This window comes from Protopterus annectens, chromosome 5.part0, assembly GCF_019279795.1.
Source record: "Protopterus annectens isolate FY-2018-M chromosome 5.part0, PAN1.0, whole genome shotgun sequence".
NCBI lineage: Eukaryota > Metazoa > Chordata > Ceratodontiformes > Protopteridae > Protopterus > Protopterus annectens.
The window spans coordinates 1,241,700,375-1,241,713,520 of NC_056735.1; the positions used below are offsets into that span (position 1 = coordinate 1,241,700,375).

At 41.8% G+C, this 13,146-nt stretch overlaps 1 protein-coding gene across 1 annotated transcript in view; it reads left to right on the forward strand.

The window, feature by feature from the left end:
• Positions 1-13,146, forward strand: part of TBC1D8 (TBC1 domain family member 8) — a gene marked incomplete in the record, with an annotated part of 2,215,010 nt that overhangs the window by 131,605 nt on the left and 2,070,259 nt on the right. Inside the window, 1 exon segment of the mRNA XM_044071089.1 lies at positions 2,094-2,212. Within this exon segment, the coding sequence (XP_043927024.1) occupies positions 2,094-2,212 (119 nt within the window).

The window sequence follows — 13,146 nt, forward strand, 5'->3', positions numbered from 1 at the left end:
GCATATTTAGGGGCCACTTCCACCTCTTTCCTAAGAGGAGTGGCAACAAAGGACATTTTAGAGGCTGCTACATGGAGCTCCGTGCATACATTTACCAAGCACTACCACCTGCCCTTATACTCCAGATCCCGAGCAGGCTTTGCTTCGGCAGTCCTGCAGGGGATTTTAGCTACACCATCCTTATCATAGTGCCATCCACCCCCAGCTTGGCTATGGTATTCAACCCATATGTTATGACTGCAGTTGCATTCTTGAAGGACATAGTACAGTTTTTTGTACCTACCATAAATGTAGATGTCCGATAGATATGCAACTGCAGTCGGATTTTCCCACCCTCCTACCCCTCTGTATCCTTCTTTTTGGGTCCCTACCCCCTTTTCCCTTCAGCTGGGGGTATTTCCTATGGTGTATCTGTTTATTACTGTTGTGCATGTTTGGGATTTTTTTATCCATTTACCAAATTTAGCCTTCCTAAGAGGGCACCTGGCATCTGGGGCAAGAAACACTGAAGAAAATTGCGTCGGCCGATGCCTTTATACTCCAGCCGTTGTGACGTCTGAGAGGAGGCGACACCAGCTGACGCCGGACCCAGACTTTGGAATTCGGCCGACCGAGGGCTGCCTGAGGCAGGACAACCCATATGTTATGACTGCAGTTGCATATCTATCGGACATCTACATTTATGGTAGGTACAAAACTGTACTTTCTTTCCATTCTTTGTCATTTTACTTCGTGTTCCCACTATGCTTTGCTCATTTTACACATTTATGAAAACGTTTTATTTTTTTCCTGTAATTTGCAGGAAGCCATCTCCTGCACCATGGCTGAAACCTGAACTGTTTTTGCTAAACAACTGCAAGTCTCTTCCTGACATAAGTTTTCTTTCCTTTTCCAGTTTATATTCTTTCTTTCTTCAGCTTTCTTTGCTGACATTTAGGCAGTGTAGTGACTAGCCACTAAAGGAAGTTTTACCGAAATTGCAATCTTTTACTCTAACATACACAGTTTGGATTTCCATGCATACATTGTCTGACACTAACTTGGATCTGGTCCGTGGCTTCCTTTGTGGGCCACTGTGATTAGTGAGGCACCACTCAAGAGACTCCACAGGGACTTCTTTACACAGACATATTTGTGGGTACTTAGCATAATGCCAGATCTGTGAATAGAGGCCTGACTTCAGGAAGTTTCCTTCCATCCCCATTTTTTGTTTTCTTGTGTATTTATGCTGTTTGTCCTGGGTAATAACTGGGGAAGAGTAAGTTGGACATTGTGAGATGGCATGACTGTCTGGAACAGTTCTGGCTAACGGGACATAATACTTCAGATAGCAAGGGATCTGGCTCACTTCTTCAAAGGGAGCTTTCCTTAAATATAGCATTTTATTACATACTCATTTTTGTCAGACTTCTTTCCAACGTTTGCATACCTTTTTGTTTTGTGTAAAGGTCACTTGTAGCAATTTTTTTTCCATTGGTACATTCCCTTATGTATTGGTTATAAATGGGCCCACTTTGACTTCCTTGCTGCAAAATTCTCACCACCCAGTTTCACACTTTCCTGCTGCCCTATTTGACCACAACAAAATGAATGATCTAGTGAATGAATAAAAATGTGAACTGTTCTACAAGTGTGCAGTGCTGACTTTGCTCCCTTGCACCTCTCTATTTGCAGGCTTAGTTCCACACCAGTGATCTGTAATTGTTCTACTTCTGAAGATGAAGCAGGTCAGAGAAAAAGGTTACTAGTTTTCTTTTTCTAACTTGATATATCTGTGATATCATCAGTGATAGGTAGCAGATTGATGGAAACTGATTTGCCTTGTACTGTGTCATGGAAGTACAGTAGGATATCTACTTTGATTTGTGTTATAATTTCTGATTTGTACCAAGATACTTGGTGTATTCATCCCGGTACACCAAAGGATTGCCTTATCTTTAAGTAATTCACCTCCAGTTGTGTTCTTGCCCAATTTCTTTATTGTATTTTCTATAATGTATTTCTTTCTATTTTTTTCAAAATGTGTGGGTCTCAAAAATTCATTATTTTTAATGCGCATTTGTCCCTTTTTTTTCTGTATTGGCTTTCTGCAGGTGTTACAGTTGAGGAAATTCATAACCATTGGGAGTGGCTTGAACAGAATCTCCTTCATACTCTGCCTGTTTTTGACAATAAGGAAGATATTGCTAGTTTTGTGAATGGGAAAGTAAAGGTGAGTTAAACTAATAGGATTGGGAATTATTGCCTATTTATAACCTTATGTTTCCCTTTTACATAACTGTAGTTTCCTTTTTTTTTGTTAAGCTTTGTGATCAGTGTGTAAAGGGACGTTCAGCATTGCTAACTCCATTTGTGTAGCTTGTGTGCTGAATTTAAGTCATTAATACGTTTTTATATTCAGGTGACTGATTCTGTTTACACATGCAGAGTACATGCCTGCAACTCATACCAGGCTTTTTGCTCTGCTTATTACATTGGGAGATTGGTAGTTGAGTCAAATGAGGTACATTCGTCATTTTTCTCTTGGAAATCTGAGTACATTAACTTGTAAGTGTAGCATTTAGTCTGATTTATTGAGACTGTTTAATGTTACAATTAAGTGAATTGCTTGTATCTATAAGATCACGTTTTGAAGAAGCTAAGAACCCTGTGAACTAGTGGTATGAGATGAATGGGATCTTGCAGAAATCCGGGCTCGTACCGGGTGAAACTTTTCTTCTCAGTAGTATAAATCGAGCTGCTCAGGTTAAGCTAGTTACACTGCTCAGAATTAATATGATTCAGATGCATACGTACTCTTAAGTGATGCCGAATTCCAGGAAGGCTTGCATCAGATGCCTGAAATGGCTGTTAAAATATGTTGGAACCAGGTGACTGTGTTGGAGATCACTTTGATTTCTTGGAAAGACTGAAGGGAGCAGGTGGTGGTCAATAAGATCAAAAGTTCTGGTAAGGTCACTGAAGAGACCTCCTTAAAGGATGTTTTTCATATTTCACTGTTGCAGTCATTACATTTTGGGTTATCCTGCTGGCAGGTTGCCCTCAGTCGGCCTGAATTCCAAAGTGCTGGGTCCTATGTCAGTTGCTGTCGCCTCTTCCCTGATGTCAGATCGTCAGGGGTATGAAAGATGCAGCCGACGCCAGTTTATTCAGTCTTTCTTGCCGCGCGGTGCCTGAAGCAGAAGCATTTTGCAAGTGCCAGTCTGCTGACTCCTGAGATTTTCGTGTTCGAGTTTCAGATCCAAAGTTTTCATTAAAAGCTAAGTACCCCGTTGGGGAAACTTTTTTTTCTTGCACCAGACCGATGTCAGAAAAAGTTAATAATTGTATTTCTTGTGGGAAGCAAATACCTCATAAGGACTTTCATTCTTACTGTATTCCTTGCCTAGGCCCTGACCACGACGTTGCTAGTTGTCTGTTTTGTGCTAGATTTAACAAACTCACTATTAAGCGTTGGTACGATATTGCATTAAGCTATTTTGGGCGAAGATTTAATTATACAATGTCGTCTGATAGCCATCCGACTACTGGATTTCACAAAAAATGCAAAGAAAGACAGGCAACAGAGGTCCAAAACAGACTAAGCTTCTCTTAAGCAAGTCGCCAGTTCTCAGGCACTTACGCAGCCCCTGACTACCGCTACTTTGGAGTCGCAGGCCGCTACAGACTCCCACGTGGAGTCTGCCAGGCCACTGGAAACTCAAGGTATTGGAGCCTCCGAGATTATTCCCTTAGATGGGTCTGGAGCCGCTGAGCAGGCATCTGCTTCTGAGGGTGTATTCAGACCTAAATTATATATTAAACCGACTTCAAAGACTAAAACTCCTTTTAAAGGCAAAGAAACAAGTTCACCAGCCTCAAGGACAGGCCTCCATGCCCAAAAAACAGATGCTCAAAATGGCCGAAGACTTAATCACCTTAATCAGGGGTTCCCATCCCCCTCGTGATAAGAGGCCTAGGCAAGAGACAGACTATGAATCTTCAGATCAGGTTTCCATTTCTTCTGATTCCTCTTCTGATCAGGAATATTCTCTTCCTCCCCTATGAGGATTCTGATGCTGAAGAATCAATTCCTTCAGCTTCTCTTCCTGAGGACTACTCTTTTGGGGAAACCTTGCATACCATGAGGGAGCACTTCCACTGGGAGAGCCAAGATTTTTCAGAATCTTAGAAAAGGCTCAGATTTCCTTTTACTTCCTCAACACAGGCCTCTAGCTATTCCACCTGCGTTGGACATTGTAGATGTGTTCTCTTGGTCTAGTCTGACCCCTGACTCTCTACCACCAGCTCCTGTTAAGCCAGACTGGTACTACAGGGTCCTTGACTCTCATAAATTCCTTTTCAAAAACCCTACTGCAGACCCAGAAACTATTTCTCTGGGTCCAAAAGGGTCAAGGCTTCTACTGCAAAAAATCCTACCCCCATCTAACAGGGATTCTAGGGCACTGGATAGATGGGGAAAAAAAGATTTACACAGCTGCTACTTTGGCCATAGGGGCCTTAAATTGCCAGTTTCATATGCTCAAATATCAGCAATATATAATGACACTAAAACAGAAAATGATGGCAAATTCTGAATGTGCAGAAAACAAAGAAATGCAGGATTTATTGCATGCAGCTGAACAAGTTGGAAATCATACTTTGCAATGTGGGTTTGATTCTCTGGAGGCCTCCTGCAGGGCTGTTACGGGTTATGTCATTAGGAGGCATGCTTGGTTAAAGGAACAAAATCTGCCTGACCATGTTAAAACAAAATTATTAGATGCTCCTTTACAACATGATACCTTGTTTGGTGTTAAGGTAAAAGAGGTGTTGAAGAAAATGGAGGACAAAGCTAAATCTATGCAAACTGTCAAGGATTTCTTACAGGTACAGCCACCTAGATTTAGCAGACACTGGCCTACAAAGAATTTGTCCTTTCAAGTCTCAGACAGACCTCAAAGGGGCAGATCCAGATGCCCTAGAGGCAGATCATAGCCGCAAGGATCCTACAGGTCTAAGCAGTGGAGTGCTTCTACCTCCAAAGATGGAGAAGACAAAGCACAATCATACAGGAAACAGTCCAAATGACCCCCCCCGCTGCACCAAGCACTTATCTTCTGGCAGCACCCTTAGGGGGAAAACTAGCTCTTTTTTCAAAAAATTGGCACATTATAACCCAGGATAAATGAGTTCTAGACAGTGTCACAAGGATACAAGTTTCATTTCCATTTCCATACCCTGCCAAGGGCAAACGGTTGGCCAGACCTGCCAAAAAATCAATGGGCAGAGGCTCGGAAACAAGTCACAGCTCTCATGGACATGAGCGTTATTCAACAAGTGCCACAGCAAGAGCAGGGACAAGGATTTTACTCAAGACTGTTCTTGGTACCCAGAAAAGACAAAGCTTGGAGACCAATACTGGACCTATCTATTCTAAACACTTTCCTGGATATACCAAAATTCAAGATGTTTACCTGACAGCAGCTTCTGCCCATGCTGGGCAGCAAGGCTTGGCTCGTGACTTTAGACCTAAAAGAGGCATACCTGCATGTCCCAGTCAGACAATCATGCAGAAGATACCTCAGATTCAAGGCTGGCTCAAAGCATTACCAATTCTTTACACTGCACTTTGGCTAATCTACTGCACCCAGGGTCTTCACAAAGTGCCTGGCACCAGTAATTGCTTACTGCAGACAAAGAGGAATACGAATGTATCCTTACTTGACGACTGCCTCATACAAGCAGAGAACAAGGACATTCTGCTACAGCATCTGATATTTGTGATGAGACTTTTAACATCCCTGGGGTACACAGTTAACAAAAATAAATCGAAACTAGTACCCTCGCAAGAGATAATATTCCTGGGTGCAAGCTTAAATACAACTGCCCAGATGGCTTATCTCACTCCAGACAAAACAAAGGCAACGGACTACCTATTTCAAAGAAATGGCAGCAAAGGCCCAGTTATCTTCAAGAAAAATTTTGCAGGCTTTGGGCTTCATGGCATCCTGCATCTTAATAATTCCATATGCAAGACTGCATATGAGGAAAATTCAATGGTACCTAAAAGTGTTTGGACACATTGCCACAGTCTGGAAACAATGATTACTTGAATTCCCTGCCTGCAACAGTTGTTTCGATGATGGACAAAGGCTTCTCACCAAAACAAGGGACAGCCATTCTCCGTACCCCCAGGCAGAGCCTAACGACGGATGCTTCAGATTATGCCTGGGGGGCACACATGGCAGGAAGAGGCCTTCAGGGCACCTGGTCCACAAACCAAAAGCATCTACATATCAATCAAAGAGATGCTAGCTGTTCAAAATGCCCTGACAGCCTTCAAGGACCTACTTCATCCGAGACGGCTACTGATAGACGGACAACACCACGGTTATGTGGTACATAAACAAGCAGGGGGGCACTCATTCTTATACCCTGTGCAGACAAGCCATGGCTTTATGGGACACAGCATTGACTTATCAAGTTCATCTGCAGGCACAATTCCTGCCAGGAAAGGAAAACACTCTGGCAGACGAACTAAGCAGAAACCTCATGGATTCCCCACGAGTGGCACCTGGATCCACAAGTCTTCAGCATAACAGAGATGGGGACGCCCGGACATAGATCTGTTTGCCTCCCCTCAAAACCATCGACTAAAAAGGTTCTGCACAAGGACTTGGACAAGCTTGGAAAGTGGATTCCTTCTCTTTAGTTATATGCCTTTCCTCCACTGCCTCTCCTCCCCGAGGTATTCCTAAAGGTCAGGCAGGAGAAACCAAAAATGATTCTGATTGCTCCAGACTGGCCACACCAGTACTGGTATCAGACCTTAAGGCACTTGTCCCAGTGCCCAGCCTGGACCTTACCTCAAGTGCCTCATCTATTGTCCCAGCAAAACAATCAGATTCTGCACAGCCAACTCAGGACCCTAAACCTGGCAGCGTGGCTGATAATGTAGCCATACAAACCACACCTCTCAAAAAAGCTGTAATCAATGGATGTCATTTTAGAAGCCAGAAGGCCTAGTACTAGAAAATCCTATGCTGGGAAATGGAAGAGATTTTGCGCTTGGAACCAAGCTCAAGGAACTGATACACCTGTCCCAAATATTCCTCAAATTTTGCAATACTTAACTGAGATGCTGGACATCAATTAAAATCCATGCCTCTGCCATTTCGGCTCATTACAATACAGAGCCACCACCCTTTTCTCATCCTTTATTAAGGCAGTACCTCAGAGGAGCCAAAAACTTAAGGCCTCCAAGGAGAAAGCCAATACCTGCATGGGACCTCAATTATGTCTTGGAAAAACTCACCTTACCTCCTTTTGAGACAGCTGCTACTGCGGATATAAAGTTCTCATCTTGGAAAACAGCTCTGCTCCTAGCAATAACTTCTGCAAGACCTGTTTTCAGAGCTACAGGCTCTCATGGCTGTGTAACCCTTCATCATTTTTATCCAGACAGGGTCTGTCTGAGAACAAACCCTACTTTTATGCCTAAGGTGGTATCCAGTGTAGCCCTTAACCAAACAGTTCATTTGTCAACTTTTTATCCAAATCCACAGAACAAGGGAGAGAAAATTCTGCATTCTTTGGACGTACACAGACAACTTGGATTCTACTTGGACAAAACTAAAGTTTTCAGAAAGACATAGCCTTCCCTTGTGATGCTGTGGCATGTCACTAGTAATCATCTCCAAGCAGACTATTTCAAAGTGGATAGGTCACTGCATTAGTTTCTGCTACTCACAGCATGGCAAACCAGTGCCTAAGGGCATTAGGCCACATTCAACCAGAGCTGCAGCCACTTCTGCAGCCTTTCTCAGGGGAGTACCCATTTTAGAGGCTGCTACTTGGAGAGTAGTGCATACCTTTACAAAACATTACAATCTGTGTCTTTACTCTAAATCCAGGGCAGGCTTTGCCACTGCAGTTCTGCAGGACCTCCTAGCCGCTCCTAATGCTGTTTAGCTCCAGCCACCCAACCAAACCATAGCTTTGGAACTCGACCCAAATGTAATGACTGCAACAGTGAAACACTAAGAACATAGTACAGTTGTGTACACTTACCATAAATTTAGATGTCTTGAGTGTATTCACTGTTGCAGTCCAGGTTACTCACCCGCCATCCCCCTTATTTTTGCTGAAACTTATCTTTACTTCTCTAATCTATACAACCTAGGTGGTATATTTGCTTATAGATGAAGCTTATTTTCGTGCATGTATGTTTTATGTACATATATTTAGCCTACCCTTTTGGGGGCACCTGACATCTGTGGCAAGAAAAACGGAATAAAATAGCGTCTGCTGCATCTTTCATACCCCTGACAATCTGACGTCAGGGAAGAGGTGACTGCAACCGACGCAGGACCCAAGACTTTGGAATTCAGGCCGACTGAGGGGCAACCTGCCAGCAGGATAACCCAGATGTAATGACTGCAACAGTGAATACACTCTTAACATTACATTTTATGGTAAGTGTACACAACTGTACTTTTCCTTTATCCATGTTGAGCAGGAGCTCCTCTGTAAGTGACCATAGTGCTGTCATTGTGCTTCGGTGAACCTAGAATCCATGCTGTTGAGTGATTAGGTGGAACTGTTGGATACAAGTGTACAGTTAGTAATGGATTATTTCTTCAAGTATTTTCCAAGTGTGGGGATGCAGGAGAAAAAGTGGAAGTGGGTGGCATTTTCAGGCAGAGGCTGTTTGGGGAAGGGGTTTGACAAAAGCTGTTTTCCATGTATCCGGAGAGGTTTTGAGTTAGACAGAGAAGAGGTTATAAATGTGGAGTAGAGATGTGGTAAGGAAGTCTTTGCAGAATGAGCAAGGGAGTAGGTTGCCTGCACCAAAGGGTGCATGGTACATCCTAGCGTATTTTCTAGTAGGGTGTCAAGGTTTTGAGTAATTTTCTTAACTGCAAAAATGGGTATACAAGTTGGGGTGCTGGGAGAGCTGAGGAAGAGGTTGTGGTACTAGGTTGGGGAAGTGGCGGATTTCTTTGAGAAAGTCAGAGGTTGAGCATCTGCCTTGAGGAGACTGGATGGTGAATAGGAGAAGAGGTGGGATCTGTGGATTTCCGGTGTATAAGAAAATTTGCTTCCTGTCGGAAGTAGTTTGGTTGGCCTAACAGAACAAGTTGCTTGCTGACAATAGGTGGTTTTGTGCCTGTGTATGGCTTGCTTAGTCCATGTGCTAACAAGTGAAGAGGTAAGGGCAGTATGGCTTTCTGGTGAGGGGTTTTGGCTCCATGAAGACCATGTATTGTATTGTCACAAGTTTCAGCAGAGCTTTAAGTTTACTGATAAACTGGGATCCTTGTGTTTGAAAAGTTGCTGTGTGAGAGGAAAGAATTTGTCTTCAAGTTGAAAGAAGGTATGTTTAAGAGTTGTGGCAGATGAGTTTGGGTTCTATAAGTTGGTAATGGGAGGCCAGTCAGGAATTGCTTGGTAGCGTTTGTTTTCTTTTATTGATGGTGGATCTGGGTCTTAAGTTGACTAGCTTTAGGAGTAGTTTTAGTGGCTGGTGGATGATTTGGAAGGTTGAGGAGTGGTAATGGTCACTTAATGAGGGTAGAAGAGTAGGTAATTTGGAGTTGGTTAAGGAATAGCAGATCCGGTGTGGAGTGGTGGTTGGTTAAAATTGGATGATTAGTGTCCTTAACTGTAAGGTTGATACTGGCTAGGAATTTAAGTCTTATTTCTTGGGGACTTGGTAGTTCAGGTTCAGATTGCATAGAATAGCTATTTTTATACTTGCAGAAAGCTGTGTGTGATGGCAAGTCTAAGGTTTTTCAATTTAAAAGAAGCTGGAGAAGGAAGGTACATGACAGCTGTTGGAAGGAGACTCGTTTTCTGGGAAGGAAAGTGTACAAGGATCCAGATGGCTTTGGTGGATGAGGAGGCATTTGCTTGAGCAAGATAATTGGGTTAAGGTGATTAACTATTGTGCCATCCCTCCCTGCCTTGCCCTTATGTCAAGTCTTGTGCTAAGAGGTATTTTTAGGGGGGGGGTGCTGATAATTGGGGTTGGTTGGTTTGAGCCATGTTTGAGACATCGGGTTAATTGTAAAAAGGCTGCATATTTGGTCAGGTTTATTAGAGATGCCTTGGGTGTTTAATGCATAGGAAAGGTTGGAGGTGTGGTGAGAAGTTGTGTGGTGGAAGGGACCTGTTTTGTATTCACTGTTTGCTCTGAGGAGTGTGAACAAGATGGGGGTAAATTTGTAGAGGCTTGTTAGGAAGTTTGAAGTGGTGGTGGGTTTTGGTAGGTTTGGAAGAAGTGGTGGTGGGTTTTGGTAGGTTTGGAAGAGATGAGATAAAGGAAGTTTGTAGTTGGAGTTGCGTGTTAGAGGTAGGAATGGAGTTTGCGTAAGTGGGGCTGGTCTTTGGGTTCGTGTGGTCAGCTGTAGGCTTTTGTGATGGGTCAGTGAGGGAAGGCTTTAGACATGGGGAATAGATGGGGTTACCATTGGCAAAGTGAGGGAAGGCTTTAGACATGGGGAATAGATGGGGTTACCATTGGCAAAGTGTATTGGGTTAAAGGAAGGGATGAGTACAATGGTGAGTTGAAATATTGTGGAAAGCAGTGGAAGAAAGTTCGTTCTGAAAGTGTCTGTCTGTGATGGGACAGGACTAGAGTGTATGTGTGAAGGGTTTGTGAATTGTTTGTGGTTTTGTTTAAGGGTAGAGAGCGGTGAAACTATAGGGAAGTTTAAGGCAGTAATGCATCACATTAAGGTGATTGAGGAGTGGGATTTGTTTGAGAAGTTGAGTGCACCTTTAACTGGTGCTTGGAAGTGGTTGGGAGGGAAGTGGAGATAGGGATGTATAAACTGGAGAGACTTGGAGATACCTAAAGGAATTGGGAGGGATTGTGTAGCGTAATGTGACACACATCCTTAGGTGCATTCAGTCTATGAAGGTGTGCATGGTGGATGCAGGAGATGCAGAGGTCAAACAGGCCCAGCACAGTAGTGTTAAGACAAAAAAAAAAAACAAATCTAAGTAAAACTAACCCCTTCCCCTTGATAAAGTTTTGGATATGCTGCTTTAAGATCAGAAACAACTGTGCAAATTTGAGCCGATTGAAAAAAGCTAATGAGACAGAGTCCTCTTGCAGGCTCTTGACTACATGCAGCCAGTTTCCCTTAGTAAAGAGGAGGAGCTTTTAAAATGTATTCTGTTTAAAATGTATTCTGTTGAGACATATGGAGTAAGGAAGCTTTGATTTTTTTTTTTTATTACTGCTTTATATTAAAACCTGTAATAGTGTGTTTAGCAATATAATTGAACAGGAGAAATGCATGCTGTCCTAGACTTGTCCAGGAGTGGCCAGGAATTGTAATTAATTTAGGTTAAAGCTTGAACTGCTGGGTAATGCTTCATTCTTGCCTGTTATTTCATCCATCTTTCCTTCCTTTCGTTTCACACCTTTTTTAGGAAAGGAAGTAAAATGTCTTTCCATTTAAAAATGTTTTGGAGTTTTTCCTTTATTTTTTATGCATTTTTTTCTGTTTCTCTTATTCTGTAACTTCCTTTTTTCCATTCTTTTCTCAAAATTGTTTACCATGCTATCATATTCCATTTTAATTTTTTTACCATTGTCTACTTCCAAAAAATCTGTCTCTCTAAATACTACCCACTCATTGCCATGTGTTATTTCCGTAGTTTTTTACCCTCTCCCCTTCATTTTCTTTCTACTTGCATCCCCTCATTTTTTTCATTATCCCCTAACACAGCCCATATTGCTCTGTTGTCTTCAAATTATACTCCTACCTCACATGGCACTCTGTTACCTGAATAGATAACATAGCCTGTCTGTTTTTAAAATTCTCATTTTGTATTCTACTTTTTCCTATTTTCAGATTGCATCATTTTTTTATCACTTTTACTTATAAGGCAAGAAAAGAAAATAAAGCATTAAGTACCCAGTTGTAACTTTTGACATACTTAGTATTTTATATAATTCTTCAAACAATTTTTTTTCAAACACGTTTTTGTGTGTATTACTATTATCTTCGCACTGTTTCCATTTTTTCTCAAGTGACACATCACCACCCTTCAGTTGTTAGTCAATTTTCTTCTAATCCGGAGTATGTTTCCTATTCTGTTGACTATATAATTCTTTTCTCCATACAGTTTTGTTTAGTTTTCTTTCTTTAACATATCTTGGCTCCAGCAAACTTGTTTGATCCTTTTTCATTTTGCTCTGTTCAACCTTTAAACTCATCACTTTACTTCTTGTACTGTTCACATTTGGTCCAAAAATACCTACAGAATGCCTTTCTCTTTCTTGGATCGTTTATCCTCCTCCTAACTTTTTCCTTTTCTCAGCCTCTCTCTCTCTAGTAGATGTGACCTGTTTCTGCTGTTCTTCCCCTATTTGAGTTTGAGTTAAGTGAAGAACGAGAAGATGGAGATATTTCTGTCTGAATCTCTCTACCATTAGTTTTCTCCTTGCTCTTTCTCTTCAGCTTTAGTCCAGTTTCATATATTTTCTTCCTCACCTACATCAGGCATTGAATTTTCCTCCTGAATATTTTCTACAAATTCTCTCTAGTGTACTTTTTTTCCGGCACCAAACATTCGAACCAAAATGGACAGTCCCATTATATTTCCTGCAAAAAATGGTCTACAGTTTGTGTTATGGCCTTGCATCCCACATTGCCCACGTTCTTTTTCTGCATTTCCGAGCCAAATGTTTTTCATCCTCAGTACAAGCAAGTCTTCAGTTGGCCTCAGTACTCCAGCGTTGCTCTTCATTCTTATTTGAAATGTGCTGTAGTTTTTCATCATGGAGATCCAATGTAACACACACTTCCCATCCCGTCCGTACATTTGTTGTATATTATCTTTATCAAAGAAAGTTCAAATTCCTCTATTTCTGAAGTTATGAATTATAGTCTGTTTTCTTTAATGCAAACCAAAGTTATGAAATGGTCTTTTTAAGGTGATATGCTATTTCTTTTGTTTCACTCAAACATTTCTGCACCCGAAAGTCTCAAAAGTTACTTCACAAGTCTTCCAATTGTAAACATATCAAAGCAATTGTCTTTTATAGAAAATCTTGATGGCAGTATAACATAGCCCATAGTGTCATACCTTTCATAGGTTCATAGGTAGATACTAGGCTATCTGCCCTAGGGCATTTATAAGCCTAGC